A 17,602-nucleotide genomic window follows, 5' to 3' on the forward strand; every position below is an offset into this window, starting at 1 on the left:
GTTAGACAAAAGAGAGCCAATGGATGTTATCACTTGGACTTCCTGAGGGCCTTTGACAAGATGCCGCACAGGAGGCTGTTCAGTAAGATAAGAGCCCATGGTGTTAGAGGCAAGGTACTAGCATGGATAGAAGATTGGCTGTCTGGCAGGAGGCAGAGAGCGGGGAAAAGGGGATCCTTCTCAGGATGGCGGCCGGTGACTAGTGGAGTTCCACAGGGGTCAGTGTTGGGACCACAACTTTTCACTTTATACATTAATGATCTAGATGAAGGAACTGAGGGCATCCTGGCTAAGTTTGCAGATGATACAAAGATAGGTGGAGGAACAGGTAGTATTGAGGAGGCGGGGAGGCTGCAGAAGGATTTGGACAGGTTAGGAGAATGGGCAAAGAAGTGACAGATGGAATACAAAATGGGGAAGTGTGAGGTCATGCACTTTGTTAGGAAGAATAGAGGCATAGACTATTTTCTAAATGGGGAGAGAATTCAGAAATCTGGAGTGCAAAGGGACTTGGGAGTCCTAGTCCAGGATTCTCCTAAGGTTAACTTGCAGGTTGAGTCAGTAGTTAGGAAGGCAAATGCAATGTTGGCATTTATTTTGAGAGGTCTAAAATATAAAAGCAGGGATGTGCTGCTGAGGCTTTATAAGGCTCTGGTCAGACCACATTTAGAATATTGTGAGCAATTTTGGGTCCCGTATCTTAGGAAGGATGTTCTGGCCCTGGAGAGAGTCCAGAGGAGGTTCATGAGAATGTTCCCAGGAATGAAAGGCTTAACATATGAGGAATGTTTGAGGATTCTGGGTCTATACTCAATGGAGTTTAGAAGGATGAGGGGGGGATCTGATTGAAATTTACAGAATACTGAAAGGCCTAGATAGAGTGGACGTGGGGAAGATGTTTCCATTAGTAGGAGAGACTAGGACCCGAGGGCACAGCTTCAGAGTAAAGGGAAGACCGTTTAGAACAGAGATGAGGAGAAACTTCTTTAGCCAGACAGTGGCAACTCCATGGAATTCATTGCCACAGAAGGCTGTGGAGGCCAGGTCATTGAGTGTATTTAAGACCGAGATAAATAGCTTCTTGATTGGTAAGGGGATCAAAGGTATGGGGAGAAGGCGGGAGAATGGGGTTGAGAAACTTATCAGCCATGATTGGATGGCGGAGCAGACTCGATGGGCCAAATGGCCTAATTTCTGCTCCTATGTCTTATGGTCTTATAAAATTTCCTTACTTGTCTTTGGTCGGACCGAGCTTCCTTTGACTACCTTTTTATTATCTATATGTTTGTAAAGGACTTTTGGGTTCCATTTTATGTTAATCTATCTCATATTTTCTTTTGTCTCTCTCATCCCTTCCTTTGGAATTATTCTGCACTTTCTGTATTCAGTGCAGTTCTCTACTGTATTATGAACTGTACATTTGTCAAGCCCCCTTTTCTGTTTAATTTTATTCTATTGAGGGGCAAAATTTCTTGGCATAGCATCTAACCAGATTTATATCCATTCATCAGGGCAGAATCACTCCACATGGGTGGTAGAAGTAGTGGCTAGCAGCGCTGACTGCTTGATGAATCACCCTAAGTCAGATAGAGGCACTACATAATCAAATCTCTCCCTCTGTATCTTTAGTCATCCAGGAAGCTCCAGCTTTGGATCCCCTTCTTTTCCCCCTTGTGCAAATTTGACTACTCTGTAGCCAAATCATCTTCTCCTTGGAGGTCTCCCATTGTTCAAGTATTATTTTGGCAACCAAGTTTTGTTTCTAATCCACCTGCGTAAGATCCCTTTTTAGTTCACTGAAACTCATTCCCACCTGTTAAATATTTTTGTTTGTTTCTTGTCATTTTCCATAATTATTCTAAACCTAATTATATTATCCCAAATGCACCCCAACTTCATTCCCAGAACTAGATCCAGCTCTTCTTCTCTCCTCATTGGGCTGGAAGCACATCATTCAGTAAAAGTTTTATACACATTTCTGGAACTTCTCCCCATCTTTGCCGTTTGCACTGTTGAAATCCCATTCTTTATTGAGATAATTGTAGCCCCTCCTCATCACTGTTCTGTAGTTCTTGCTTCTTTCTACAATTTGCCTCCAAACTTGCACCTCTATCTCCTTCCCACTAATTGGTGGCCTGCTGTACACACTGAGTAGCATAATGGATCATAGATTATTCCTTATTTCTAACCAAACAGAGTCTCTTTGATCATTTCTGCTGCCAACCAGTGCCAGCCTTCCTTGCTATCCTTCCCTGTCTTTCTTGAATACCTTGTAGCAAGAATATTGAGTTTACAGTACCCTCCTTCTTTGAGCCATATCTGTGTTATTGCCACTATATCATAGTCCCATGTGGTGACTTGAATCAAAAGCTCACCAACCTTACCACCACAGTATATGCATTTATGCACATGAACACCAAACTCACCTTAAACTGCCTTGAATTTGCAATGCCTGGTGCCTCTTATTTCTCTCATGGTGAAACAGCCTGCTGATATTCAAGGGATACTTTTATGCAGAAGGAATTGGACTAAGCACCCAAATTCCCTGATATGTGCTCCTTGCAGGCAAGGAACCATGCTAAGCTTGTACATGGATGACGTGAGCTGTCTAGTTTCACGTGAATGATGTTCTCTTGGAAAAACTGCTGGCATCATTGTACTGTATGCAAAGAGCTGGCATCTTCATTGGACAAGAGAACAAATAATAAAAACAGGAACAAAGGGCTAGATATTTAAACCATTACACAAACAACAGAGTTAACGTGGTGTTGTATAGCAGCATTTTCACACTAATGCCAAGAATTAGTATTTAACGACAACATGCCAATCAGGGTGCCTCTCATTTAGTGAAATAAAGATAGACGGAAATGCTTGGCATTAGTAATGGTCTGCCAAAGTGCTCTGTGTAATTGAATGGGGATATTAACAAACTGAAAAATCTGTAATCTTTTGGCACCTTTGTGATCTTTCTACATGCAAAGTTTGTAGAAGTTTGGAACTATCTTCCCCAAATACCAATTGATGTTAGATCAGTTAAACCTGAGGATGATAGATTTTTGTTCATCAAAGGTATGGGGCAATAAATACTGGCCTAGCCAGTGATGCCCACATCCCGTAAATGAATTTTAAAAAAAGATGGGTAAAAGAAGTTAGTCTGCAGATTAGCCATGATCTCATTGGATAGAAGTACAGGCTCATGGGACTAAATGGTCTATTCCTGTCCCTATATTCCTATCCAAGGAGCTAAGGTAACCAAAATGTACATTTTTCCCTTATGGTCATCACAAACTGATAATTTTGATATGTTGGTTAGAATCATTTCCTAAGCAAAAATTGTCATAAGTATTAGAAGAAAAACAGCAAATGCTGGAAACAATCAGTAAGTTATGGCAGCACCTGTGGAGAGAGAAAAACAATGTTAATATTTCAGGTCTGTGACCTTTCATCAGAGCTGGGAAAGTTAGAAATGTAATAGTTTTTGAGCAAGGGGTGGTTGGGACAAAGACAAAAGGAAGGTTTGTGATAGAATGGAAGACTGGAGAGATTGAGAGAGAGAAGTGTTAATCTTATGGGGCCAAAGGGAATGGTGATGGGTCAAGAAAAGAAACACAGAAGATGCACCTGCAACAGATGTGTTGCTGACTGAAAAAAAAGAGAAAAAACAAAACTTGTTTTTATTCTTTCATGGTAAGTAAGCATCGCTGGCAAGGCCAACATTCGTTGCCCATCCCTAATTACCCTTAAACTGAGTGGTTTGCCACACCATTTCAGAGGACAGTTAGGAGTCAACCACATTGCTGTGGGTCTGGAGTCACATGTAGGCCAGACCAAGTAGGGATGGCAGATTTCCTTCCCTAGAACACATTGGTGAACCAGGTAAGTTTTTACTACAGTTGAAAGTGGTTTCATGGTCACCATTAATGAGACTAGCTTTTCAATATTTCAGATTATTATATTGAATTTAAATTCCACCATTGGAATTTGAGCCCTTGTCTCCAGAACATTAGCCTGGACCTTTGGATTACGAGTCCAGTGACAATGCAAAGAAAAGGAAACAAAATGGGGTCAGAGATTATGGTCTGAAATTGTTGAACTCTATTTTGAGTTCCAAAGACTGTAAAGTGTACAATTGAAAGATGTGATGCTGTTCCTGGAACAGTGCAGTGGGCCATGCATAGAAATATCAGTGTGAGAGCAGGGTGGAGAAATAAAATAACACGCCCTGGAAGTTTGGTGTCATACTTGCAGACTGAATGGAGATGTTCCACAAAGCAGTCACTCAGTACGCAATCGATCTCCCCAGTATACAGGAGACCATGTGGTAAACGGCAAATACAGTAGACTAGATTGAAAGAAGTACACATAGACCAGGATTTTACATCGGGAGGGCTCGGCGGGGACTATTGGGGCCCCGACCGCCACCCACGATCGGCTCCACACCCCCATTTTATGCAGGCGAGCCAATTAAGGCCTGCCCAGCATAATATACGACAGTGGCATCAGCGAGAAGGAACGGGCAGGGACGGGAGCTCAATGTCCGCCAGGTCCGGATTCAAAAGCGGCCGCAGTAGCCATACGAAGGCTGCAATTGACTTGGAGGATCCTCGGTATGGAGAACCTCAGTGCTGAACACAGCAGTCAGGAGGGCAGGTCAGTGGGGCAGTCAGCCCCCCCCCGGTTTTCTGATGAGTGTCTTGCTGCCCTCCTGGAGGAGGTGGCAGCACACCGAGATATACTTCTCCCCAGGGACGGGAGGAGAGGCCCCCCCACCGCACCAAAAATGCCCGGGAGGAGGTGGCATCCAGGGTGAGCTCCCGTGATGTGGTGATGTGCATATGGGTGCAGTGCTGTAAGTGCTTCAATGATCTCCTGCAATCGGGAAGTGTGAGTATCGTGTTGGCGTGATCCGCTTAGCACAGCAATTAGGAGCGCCCCCCACCACCATCACCAACACCCCTCCCCAGCCCCCCCAGGCCTGAGAGTTCTTAGAGTTTTCGTGGCAAATGTCAATGCGGTAATATCTGGGCAAGGGGGTGAGCCCTGGCTGCTTGGAAGAAGTGTCTTGCTGCTCTAGGGTGACAAATCGGATGAGCCCATGAGGTATTCCTCAGATGGGGTTGGCCAGGCTACAATGGCAATGCGGGTACAGGGTGGACGAATCAATGCTACTCTCTCCTTTCAGGAGGAGACATCCCACAACAATGCAGAAAGGTTGCGGACTGACAGAGCACCAGCCCACCTGCTAATCTTGAGTAGATACGTGCAGGAGGCACTGGAGCTGGAGAGGCGCCATGCGCCTAGGTCAACTGGTCGCGGTGAGATTGGGGTACCACGTGGAGGTAAGAGTTTTGTGCACTGAGGTCAGAATATCTGTAATAGCAACCTCTATTGTTGTCTCTATAAAAGACAATAGACCATAAGAGCAGAAATTAGGCCATTCGGCCCATCGAGTCTGCTCCGCCATCCAATCATGTTTCTCAACCCCATTCTCCCACCTTCTCCCCATATCCTTTGATCTCCTTACCAATCAAGAACCTATCTATCTTGGTCTTAAATACACTCAATGACCTGGCCTCCACAGCCTTCTGTAATGAATGCAATGAATTCCATAGATTCACCACTCTCTGGCTAAAGAAGTTTCTCCTCATCTCTGTTCTAAAAGGTCTTCCCTTTACTCTGAGGCTGTGCACTCGGATCCTAGTCTCTTCTACTAATGGAAACATCTTTCCCACGTCCACTCTATCCAGGCCTTTCAGTATTCTGTAAGTTTCAATCAGATCCCCCCTCATCCTTCTAAACTCCATCGAGTATAGACCCAGAGTCCTCAAACGTTCCTCATATGTTAAGCCTTTCATTCCTGGGAACATTCTCGTGAACTTCCTCTGGACTCTCTCCAGGGCCAGCACATCCTTCTTGAGATATGGGGCCCAAAAGTGCTCACAGTATTCTAAATGTGGTCTGACCAGAGCCTTATAAAGCCTCAGCAGCACATCCCTGCTTTTATATTCTAGTCCTCTCAAAATAAATGCCAACATTGCATTTGCCTTCCTAACTACCGACTCAACCTGCAAGTTAACCTTAAGAGAATCCTGGACTAGGACTCCGAAGTTATTGATGTGAGCCTCGAACATGGAATCCCCATTGATAATGGAAAGATGAGGGCATCCTGATCCGTGTGCCAGGCATGCACGGTAACAGTGTAATGACTTCAACTAATGACATGTCCTTGTTCTTCCTTTCAGGCTCACCAGCAGCCCATCAGGGTCCGGAGCCTGAAGGCCTGCCACTCACCCCAGAGGACACAGACCATAGAAACGCACCAGCCTCACACCCCTTCAGCCAGGCAGGCACCAGCACCGATACCAGCACCTCGCTGGGCATTAAATCATCAGATGGCATCTTAGTGCACAGTGGTGAAGGCACTTCACACTCACTTGAGGTGCAGAAAGAGGCGGAAAGTGCCCATGGTGCCGGCAGTTGGAGAACTGCTGGGGACCAGGAACATGCTCAGTCCATGGCTGATGATGTGCCTCTGGAGTCATCCCTGAGGCAGCAGATGCTGGAAGTCCAGCAGGGTGTGCAGGAGGATCTGGCGGAGTTACATGAGGGAATGCGCACCATGGTCTCCATTGTGGAGGAGTCCATGTGGAGCATGAGCAATGCAATGACCCTCGTGGCCGAGTGCACTGCCTCCTCCATGGAGAGAGTGGCGATTTTCATGGAGAGGCTGCTCCAGGAACTGAATTAGGGGTTCCTGAGGATGTGCTTGGACCTGCAAGCCCTCACACTGGCAATGACCTCAGGTGGTCACTGTCAGTATCCCAGCTAGGTGCCCATCCATCAAAGGGGTGAGCAAGGAGGCCCAAAGAGACCTGATGTTGACGCACGGGCTGCATGATGCCCCTGCGGGCTCCTCTCCGTGCATTCCAGATGACGGCAGCAGCACATCTGCCACTCTGCCAGTGACTGTGGCATCTGATGAGGCTGTGGCAACTGGAGAGATGCCAGCCATGGCACTGGCCGCTCCCTCCCAGGCGGGGCCAGCACAAGCTCCACAGGCCAGAGGATGTCGCCAAGGTCATCAAAACCAACAGGACAGCAGAGTGAGCAGGCTGTCTCCAATACCGGTGCCAGCGAGGGGGGAGTACCTAGACCTAGCACCCGCAGACAAAAACTTAAAGCACCTTAAGCACAACACGGGCTTATCGTTGGTGATATTTTTCGCCCACTTTTATGTTAATTATTAGTAAGTGTGATGGGTAACACCTTTCCATTTAATTTGTATTATGTAGGCCAGGCACCACACCATTAAATGTGTTTGTGTTCAGCAAACCTCATTAGTTCTGCAGGTGCAGGGTAACCCATGATGTTATGAGTGACTTGTTTGTCATTGAACTTTATTGAAATGGCACATAGTGCATGTTGTTCACCAAGCAAATGTTCCTATCAGGCATCAAGTGTGGAGCCTGCAGCCCTGGCTTGTAGTGGTGGTTCTTCTTTATAGGCTAGCTGAAGGAGCGTTGGATCAAAGCATCCCAGCACTCGCAGCCATCAGCGCCAGGCTTCACAGACAGCAATGCATCACTTTTAGAGGAGCTCACGGGCAGGTCTCTACCTACCTGGTCAGCCATATGTGAGTGGCTTTTCAATCATTGCAGGGCTAGAGTGTGCTTGGGGAAGGTGGAGAAGTGGCTCCAGGCAAGGAAAGAAGTTGCAGGATGAGGGCTGTACTGCAGAAGGAGGGTATCCCAAGGTATGCATGGGCGCACATGTTTTCTGTGCAAGTGGCCTCAAGATGATGAGTGCTGAGGAGGCAGTCTCCAAAGGAGATGAGGCCAGATATACATGTATACATGTGAGGGCATGTGTGAGAATGGGTGGTGATGTCCCTTAAGCTGGCAGTGAGTGAGATGCCAGTAAATGTGTGATGGGTTTGAGTGTGTGAGTTTAGAATGATGAGATGGTTGCCATACCCTGGCCGCACAGATGAGAGCATTCAACCTCTATCTGCATTGGATGGCCAACCTCTTCTGTGCAGCATTGTCACTGATCCCCACTGCCATCGCCTACCAAACTGGAGTGGTAATGTTGCTGCCTTTCCTGCAGTCAGCGTAGGGTTAGAGGACATCACAGCGGGCCTCCACAGCATCCAAAAGGCCCTTGAGGGCTGCAGCCCTCTTGCCTTTTGGAGCCATGTCTTCTTTGCTGTAGTCCTGAGTTGGAAGCATTGAGTGTGGCTGTACTTCAAATGTGGTGCCTGGAGTGATGTTGCGGCGAGGTTACGACATGGCAGACGAATCAGAGCCCGCTTTGACAACGGCATGTATCCAGGGAATGCATAATTAATATGGCGGGTTTGAGCTGATACGGTGTGAAAAGCCCCCATGCGGCTGGTGGGTAATGCGTCATTTTTCCCGGCCACTACTGCACTTAGTGCAATTCTGGGATGATTCCGCCCTCTGTCTTGTTGAAGATGGTCGTTGCCTGGCACTTGTAATCAGTATGTTTTGAATGAAAGAGGTGTGTTTTTGTTTAATCTTGGAGTGTGTATCCCAATTTAATTAAAATCCAACAGCAAGCTTTTGTGAGTTTAAAACTATAGGTTATTTATTCTCACACACTTAACGAAATGAAACGCAACATCTCACACACACTCGCAAGGCTTAGATACAGGTAAGGTCATGCACTTTTACTGATTATAATTATCTCAGTCTCTGGTTTACAAGCTCCCATATCCCATGTGACAGACCTGTAGTTTCATAGATGATTTTGATACTTTAAAGGTGAAGTAAAGGTCTTGCAAAGCAAAGGATTCTCTGTAGGCTTTAAGGTTCTTGTAGTCAAGTTTCTAGGAGGTTGACTCTCAGGTGAACTCAAAGTTGGAACAGTTCGAAGAGTCCTTCTCTCTGTTATGATCTCCCACTTACAAATTATTGCTGTTAATTGCCTTGGCTGTTTGAATTTCTTGCAGCTAGTTTGATGGCTTTGGCGGAACTCTGTCTGCAACAGCCTGTGCTGATCTTAAAAACAGACAACAAAAATGGCTGTCTCACTATATGAATTTTTACAAGTTCCAAGCCTTTTTCCAAAGAAGGGGTGAGGTGTATGTTGATTCCAACATACTATGTTGTTTAATGCTTTGAGAGTTTGAGACAATTAGTGACTTTGTTTTTGAATGACCCATTCAGTTTGATAATGCCCTTTTGAATTAGTTTTAGGAGAAATATACTGGCATTGGAGGCAATCCAAAGAAGGTTCACTAGGACCAGAGGGCATAATCTCAGAGTAAGGGGTCACACATTTAAAACAGAGATGAGGAGGAATTTCTTCTCAGAGTGTGGTGAATCTGTAGAGTTTTTTATTGCAGAAGGATGTAGAGGCTGGGTAGTTAAGTATATTCAAGGTTGTGATAGGCAGATTTTTAATCGGTAAGTTCCGTTGAAGGGTTATGAGGACTCGAAACGTCAACTCTTTTCTTCTCTGCCGATGCTGCCAGACCTGCTTAGTTTTTCCAGGTAATTCTGTTTTTGTTTTGGATTTCCAGCATTCGCAGTTTTTTGTTTTTATCTTAAGGTTCACTAGGTTGATTCCGGGTATGGAGGGATTTTCTTATGAGGAGAAGTTGAGTAGGTTGGGCCTGTACTCATTGGAGTTTAGAAGACTGAGAGATGACCTTATTGAAACATATAAGATCCTTAGGGGGTTTGACAGGGTGGATGCTGAGAGGCTGTTTCCCTTTCTGGGAGAGTCTAGGACCAGAGGGCATAATCTCAGAGTAAGGGGTCACACATTTAAGGCAGAGATGAGGAGGAATTTCTTCTCAGAGTGTGGTGAATCTGTAGAGTTTTTTATTGCAGAAGGATGTAGAGGCTGGGTAGTTAAGTATATTCAAGGTTGTGATGGACAGATTTTTAATCAGTAAGGGAATCGAGGGTTATGGGGAAAAGGCAGGGAAGTGGAGTTGAGGATTATCAGACCAGCTATGGTCTCATTGAATTGCAGAGCAGACTTGATGGGCCAAATGGCCTACTTCTGCTCCTACGTCTTATGGTCTTATGGAGAGGGCATTGATTCACATCGGTCTGGAATATTTCTTCCGTTCCCTCTTGAGACAGGGGAGTGGTTTCAATCCACAAAAGAAGTCAGGTGACCCTCCGACAGACAGTATTTGCAGTTTTTTGTGTTTTGAAATATAAAAATTAACCTGAAGTTTAGAATAATGAAAATTGCTGCAGGACCTCAGGCTGCTCTCTCATTAGAGAGAGACAACTGGTGGTTTAACCTAAGGATCACCACACCTCAGGCGAGGAATGAGGTTGAGAAAGCCTTCATGGATGACCTTAGCCAGTACAGGGATTGAACCTGCACTGTTGGCATCATTTTGTAACACAAACTAACTGTCCAGCCAACTGACTCTACAACTGCTACTCACCAGCTTGGACTGATCTTTGTCCTTTTCTATCTTTCAACAAGCTTTCAGTTTTGATTTTCCAACCTCAGTTTGTTTTTGGTTTCCTTAGAAAATGGGAAATTTAGTTAAGTTTCTGTTTTAAGGTAGGGTCAGCCTCAAAAATATACAAATTAAATTTAAAAATATAGATTCCCTCAGAAAAGCATAAACCTTAATAACCAGTATCCCAATCCATGGGCAAAATATTAAGGCAGGGGGAGGTGGCAGACGGCTCCCCCTCCACACACCCACCCACCTCCCTCCCCAGAAGCAAACATAATGCACTGTGGGCAGGCTTAAACAGGGGCAGTGTGGGATCCACCCATCACCGGGGAGGAAATCCTGCTCTTGGGAGCTGCAGGCCAATTGGACTGACTCCATCAGTCCTGGCAGCGCCCAGAGTACATTAGTGGATGCTACTGGGACTGCAATGAGGAAAAAGAAACGGCCCAATTGATTCTGGAGACAGGTAATTCCAGGTGTTGGTTAGGAAGCGTTGGGGCTGATTAGGGAGGGGTGATAGGGGCGATAAGTTTAATGCAGCAGGCAGGCAGGGGAGATTTCCCCTGATCTGTAAAAGGGCAGCCTGCAAATATAGAACCCCCTTCCTTCCCTCCCTTTGAATAATTTTTAAAAAATCGGGTAGCCTGCTCACATCAGGCTGCCCAGACTACCTGTTTTATGGCGTGAGTAGCGTATTATCGGTGTCAATTGGGCTGGTAACGAGTCTAATTGACCCTTGATTATCTGTTTAATATGGGCGTGGGCTGTTGTACGTGTGCCCCCGCTGAAAACACGCTCAGCAGAGGCACGTAAAATGCAGCCCTTATGAAGCCACTATTTAAGGAGCAGTTTTCATGCCACAATAATACAAATTGGATAGCTAGAGCTGATAACTCAGCTCCAAATCATGCACAGCTGAGCTTACACTAACAATGAGAAACATTAAAATCCCACATATTGGTTATTGGACAGTTATTTGTTCAATTGCTTGTCATTTATTAGCACAGGTTCTTTCTTACTGTAACAGATTTTCTTAGCCCTACAGCTGTTCACCCTTCATTGAAAGTGTGAAATTATTGCAAATGCACTTGGCCTCATTTAATGTGTTTTCCATACTGTAGATGATTCAGCGGGAAGCAGAGGTGAAGAGCAAAGTGATTTCTGTAGCACTGACGGATTCTGTCCATAATGTTTGGCACCAAGAAGCTGGGAAATCTATACTAGACTGGATGCAAGAGGTAAGATTCACCAAGTTAAAACTGGACCAGTTTCACAAACAAAGCCGTTTGATTGAGAAATAAATGGGAGTGGTGAATTTGAGAGATATTATGCTCTCAAAAATCATTTTAATGTAGTACAGTTCACTCCAACTTTACAATTAAAATATTTTTTGGACAGTTTCATGGACATGATAAATGAGCTGCAATCATAGTGGAGTTGAATGTCCATCACCAACTTCTATATATTAGAAGTTGCTATTGGCTATCAAGGGATATGAAGCTAAGGTGGGTAATTGGAGCTGAAATGCAGAACAGAAATGATCTACAGTGAAACTATACAAATGGATACCCAAAAACACACCTAGTGATAGTCCCAAATAACTTACATTGTAATAGAAATAAGCTGCACCTTGAAACCAGGGATACTCATGATTGCAAACTTCGGACAGCCTTCAGTGCACAAAGTCTGTTTGCAACTTAAAACAAAGGAAAGTGGGAGGCAGCAACATTTGTGGGATGGGAAGTTCTTTACATTGCACCTATAGCAGCTGAAAAACCACCATAGTGCAGCCCCCACCTTACTTTCTGACATTAACCAACCACCATTGCAGAAGCTGTGAACGTGTGAACTGCAGGAGATAGGGCTGGAGAATCGAGAACTGAGGTTGCCAAGATTCAGGCAACGGTTTGAAACTGAGGGAGGGCTTTGAAATTGGAGCACTGGTTCTGAAATGAGAGGTGTCAGCATTTGCTGAGTAGTGGGTATTCTATGAAATTGGGGGGGTCTCTCAAATGGAGGTCTGAAATGGGTAGGTCTCAGCATTTGGTAGTTGTCTCTGAAATCAAGGTGGGAAGAGATGAAAAGTAAGGAATGGGGGATTGGCGGTGTGTGATGGGGAATGGAGACTTGGGAGAGGTGTGGGCTTGGGAGAGATGGAAACTGGGGAATGGGGTCTCAGGATACAAAGAAGAAAGGGAAGAGAATGAAAGAGAAGGGGACCAGGAATTTGAAGATTGGGATACAAATGGTAGGAAGGTAGGCACCATTATTATTTGCAGATCTAGAGGCAGCAGTGATAATATGGGGTAAAATTTATTGAGTGCAAGGCAGGTTCTTCCCACTGGTTGGAGAGCCGTTGAGAGCTCTAAGTTGCTTCTTTCCTGGAAGCCCAACACAATATGAGGTAATCAGGCGCTTAACTGGACAGCATCGAGCCTTCCACTCGATTAAACCTGCAGTAGGGTGGACATCTCGCCCTTGAGAGCTGCCAGGCAATCAGAAACGAGCAGCTGTGCAGTACCAGTAGTGGCATGAGAATAGTGGCCTCTAGTCTGCAGGAGGGATCGGTGATGAACCCCTAGATAGAGGTGAGTGTGGGCGCAATGGGATTCGCAGGGAGAAGGTTGTTAGTGAGGGGGTGAAAGGGGTCAGGAGCAAGAGCAGGGGACTGGCTTTCAGCATGTCTCCCCTTCCTGATGCTGGGGTCACTCAATCAGGCACAGAGTGCATTTCACAGAGGGATTACTGACAGGGTTTGCTTGGCAGCCTCACTGGATGGAAAGCTCCCCACCCGCCGCTGGTAGAATACCAGCAGCAGAGGAATGAGGCTCTTAAGTGGCCTTTAAATGGCTACTTAAGAAGCTCAATTGGCCTCTGGTTGGGAATGCTGTCCTCCTTCCTTCCCACCTGAACTTGATCGAAGGGTGGGGGGGGAGTCAAGAAGGCTCCCCTCCACCCTGTACCTTCCTGCCTGATCAAATGCACCCCTCCTACCTCTGAACTCACCTTGGGGGTGGGGTGGTTATTAAATTCTGCCTGGGCACAGCACTAAGAGAGACACTAAAAGGTAGAAGTGGTTTTAATTCTTCTGTTTCTGAAAACTATCACTGTAATACAGTCAAAACCATCTGTAGTTTGCAATTTAGACCATATTTTTGTACATTTCTCAGTGCAGGCCAATTACCCATCGAAAGTCTGAACTTTCAGTTGCGATGCAATTCTTACCTGGGAACTTGCGGAACTGGGGGGTGGTGGGGTGTGGGCGGGGTGCAGCACATCTTTGGGGTACACCCCTAGATACACTGTCCTGGAACTCAGAAGCTATAGCCCAATATATTTTGAGCAAGTGAAACGGGGGCTGGGAAAAAGAACATAGAGCATGAGAGGTTAAATAACAAAAATGTTTCATGGTGCGAGACCAAGGAAAGAATTTTCCAGTTGGTGAATGAGGGCAGGCCCACCTCGCTCACCATCATGTAAAATGACAAATGGTGACATTGAGTGGGCATCCTGATGGCCCACCAAACTGTCAAAGGCCTATTAAGACCTGTTAAAGACGAATGAAAACAGTTAAATGAGCTGCCCACATAAAATGGTGGCACAGACCCGACTGGGGGCGCCGATTGGGTTTGCGCTCACTCCCGTCCACCCCTGCACAATGCCCCCGTCGGGGGGAAAATTCAGCCCTTGAAGAAGTGATAATGGGACAAGAAAAGAAACAAAAGATATGTCTAAAGGAGGTGTGAATCCAGGTCTAAAGGATCCTGGACTGCTGCTGTCTGAAAGCAAAGAATAGCAAGAGAGAAATGAGAGAAAAGAATCAAACCAGCAATGAAAAATAAAACAAAATGGGGCCAGAGGTTATGATCTAAAATGGTTTAACTCAGAGTTGAATCTAAGAGCCCAGTTAAAAGATGACCTTGCTTTTAGTTTCATTGAAACACTGCCAGAAGCCAAGGACACACAGGTCAGAGTGGGAACAAGATGGAGAATTAAAATGATAGATAATTGGAAGCTCAGGGTGATGCCTGTGGACTGAATAGAGGTGTTCCGCAAAGCGGCCACTCAGTCTGCGCTTGATCTGCCCAGTGTAGAGCAGACCACATTGTGAGCAGTGAATACCATATATTAAGTTGAAAAAAGTACAGGTAAATTACTGTTTCACCTGAAAGAGTACTTGAGACCTTAGATCATGAGAAGAGAGCAGGTAAAAGAGCAGGCATTGAATCTCTCGCACTTGAATGGAAAGGTGCAGTAGGAAAGGAAGTGGGCATTGGGGATGACTAAGGAATGGACCGGGGTAAGCCGGAGGAAATGGTCCATATGTAATGCTGAAAGTGGGGAGCAGGGGAAAATACATTTAGTGGTGGCATCATGCTGGAGGTGGCAGAAATGATGGTGAAGATCCATTGAATGTAGGGCTAGTTAGCTCATTTGGTTAGCGTGTGCTTAATAACGCCAGCAGTGCTGCTCAATACCTGTATCAGCTGAGGTTGTTCTTGGAGCCTGCCCCTTTTACAGAGGATTGTTCTCATTCTTTCCTAGTGCACCCTCCATTGTGGGGTAAGGGGAATATTCCTTGACAGGAAGTATCCTATTAAGTGGATAACCTACTTTCCACATTGTGATATTATGGCATTGTGATCTTGATTTGCAACTCTTGTACAGCCAAGTGAAAAAAGAAGAGAGGGATCCATTGAATACTGGTGAGTTGAAAGATGATCTCTCATTTAACATCACACGGCTCAGTCTGTGCTGCAGGTGAATGCAAAAGATCGCAAGACACTATTTTGAAGAAGAGCAGGGGAGTTATCCCTAATGTCCTGGCCAATATTCATCTCTCAAATCAACATAGAAAACTTTCACCCCATCAGCCTCCACAGTCAATGGATCACCCTCCTTCACCTCCCTTCCCTTTTCAGCAATCCAAAGGGATCATTCCCGCAGTGATATTCTGGTCCACTCCTCAGTCATATCCTAATACCATTGCCCTTTCCTAAGGTATCTTTCTGTGCAGATGCAAGATATGAAACACTGGCCCTTTACCTCCTCCCTTGCCAGACAAGACCCCTAGCACTCCTTATAGGTGAAACAGTGATTTAATAATACTTCTTTCAATTTGGTATACTGTATTCACCTTTCACAATTCTCCTCTACATTGGAGAGACCAAACACAGACTGGGTGATTGCTTTGTGGAATACTTTGTTACAATCTCGGTCAAGACCAGAAACTTTTAAAAAAAAATTCAAACCCCTAGTTATTAACAGAAAGAATTATGCTAGCCACAAGTTTTCATGTTTTAAACAAAAAAACCTTTTACTGTACAAGAGTTAAACAAAGCAAGAATTACTAACTTAACATTATATTTCATAAATACCTATACTTTAAACCCAAAAATCTGAACAGACCACTTCCCTTGTTCTACTTTTATTTCTACCCAAGAGTTCCCCTATACTTTTCAGATCTTGAGGGTTCTTTCATTTCTCCTGGGACCAAACCAAGATGTCACCACAGCTCTCAGGAGTTCACTTTGATTCTCCTCAGTGTGCCGGCTATTCTCTGAGATATGAGACTTCTTGGGGTCCTTCTACTAGCATCCAGCTAGATGAACCCTTCAACTCTCCTCCAACACCTGATGATTGTGGACCTTACAGCTCAAGCATGGACCTCACTGCATTCTTGCTTAGTGACTCCAAACCAGAAAACCTTTTTGGTTTCTTGTAACCCTCTGCTCCTGGTCCACAGCTTCTGGCATATTGTCCCTCTGCCTGCCTCAAAGCTGCTTCCAAGCTGACTACCCAGACTTTTACTGCCTGTTTCTATGAGAAAGCACACAGGTAAAACCCAAGCCAAAAAAAAACCCTCCCTGCAATCTATTCCCACAGTAACTGAGATGTTAATTAACCACCTACAAAACATCCCTTTGATTCTGGGACCCAGTTGAATCATTTATATCTCTAATAGGGACAACTGCAATCTTACCAGACTCACTGGCTCCATTACTAAGCTAAGAGAGGACCATCTGCTGTTTATTGTTTTCACACTTCTAACTGAAACCCCTTTAAGTGAACATGGATCATCCTTTGAATTGGAATTATCTTAGGGGTGTTTACCAGTTTCTCAAAGGAAGGCCTTTCAAATTCCTTATTGCAGTTCTTACAGTTTATTCTATTTTTATTACATTTAAAAATCCAGTTCCCAAAAATAAAAGTTATACTCCTAAAACATATGAATCATAAAATTAGACATTTGTAACAACCTCCATTCAGTTTGCAAGCAGGATGTAGAAAAGATTCACAAGAATGGTTCCAGGAATGAAAGACTTCAGTCACAAAGATGGATTTGTGTATTTGTATTCATTTGGATTTGTATTCATTCTCCTTGGAGTAGAGGTTAAGAGGAGATTTGATAGAATATTGAAAATTATGAGGGATTTAGAGAAAGTAGATAGAGAGAAAGTGTTCCCATTGGCGAAATGATCAAAAACCAGAGGACACATATTTAAGGTGATTGGCAAAAGAACCAGAAGTGACATGAGGAAAACATGCAGCACCTGGTTAGGATCTGGAATTTACTACCTGGGAGTATGGTGGAAGAAGAGACATTCGGACTTTCGAAATACAATTGGATAACCTGAAATGAAAATAATTGCAGGACTAATGGGGAGTGGCAGAGGAATGGGACTGGCTGAATAGCTCTTGCAGGAAGCCAGCATGGACATGAGAGGCTGAATGGTCTCCTTCTGTGCTGTAACCATTCTATAATTCACTGAAGGGTGACCCCCAGGCCTCCAGTCACCAGGCATTTTAATTCTTAACCTTGCTTCCACTCTGACTTTTCTGTCCTTGGTCTCCTGCAGTGTTCCTATGAAACACAAGGCAAGCTAGAGAAACAGCACCTTAACTTTTGACTTGGCACTTTACAGCCTTTGGGACTCAATATTAAATTCAACAATTTTAGATCATAATCTCTACACTCATTTTATTTTGTTCTTCTTTACTGGTTTAGCTTTATCTTCTCTTATTTCCTTTTGTTTGCTCTTGGACAGCAGCTTTTCAGGATTCTGCCATTCATACCGCCTTTAGACACATCTTTTGTGTCTTTACTTGTCCTATTGTCACTCTCTTTGGCTTTGCACCATGAAACCT

General features: G+C 44.7%; 1 protein-coding gene across 11 annotated transcripts in view; it reads left to right on the plus strand.

Annotated features, from left to right (window-relative positions):
- The window catches only part of fam172a (family with sequence similarity 172 member A), a 684,886-nt gene that overhangs the window by 419,559 nt on the left and 247,725 nt on the right, over positions 1-17,602 (plus strand). For 10 of the 11 annotated variants that reach the window (XR_005942765.1, XR_005942766.1, XM_041185659.1 and 7 more), the window contains one exon: positions 11,575-11,691. Coding sequence is in view for 9 of the 11 variants with exons in the window: in XM_041185659.1 (XP_041041593.1) it covers positions 11,575-11,691 (117 nt within the window). In the remaining 2 variants the exon portion in view is untranslated. Of the gene's footprint in view, positions 1-11,574; positions 11,692-14,998; positions 15,113-17,602 lie in introns of those variants that run through there. The other variant, XM_041185663.1, reaches the window with a different exon arrangement.

This window comes from Carcharodon carcharias, chromosome 4 (genome assembly GCF_017639515.1).
Source record: "Carcharodon carcharias isolate sCarCar2 chromosome 4, sCarCar2.pri, whole genome shotgun sequence".
NCBI classification, from domain to species: Eukaryota; Metazoa; Chordata; class Chondrichthyes; order Lamniformes; family Lamnidae; genus Carcharodon; species Carcharodon carcharias.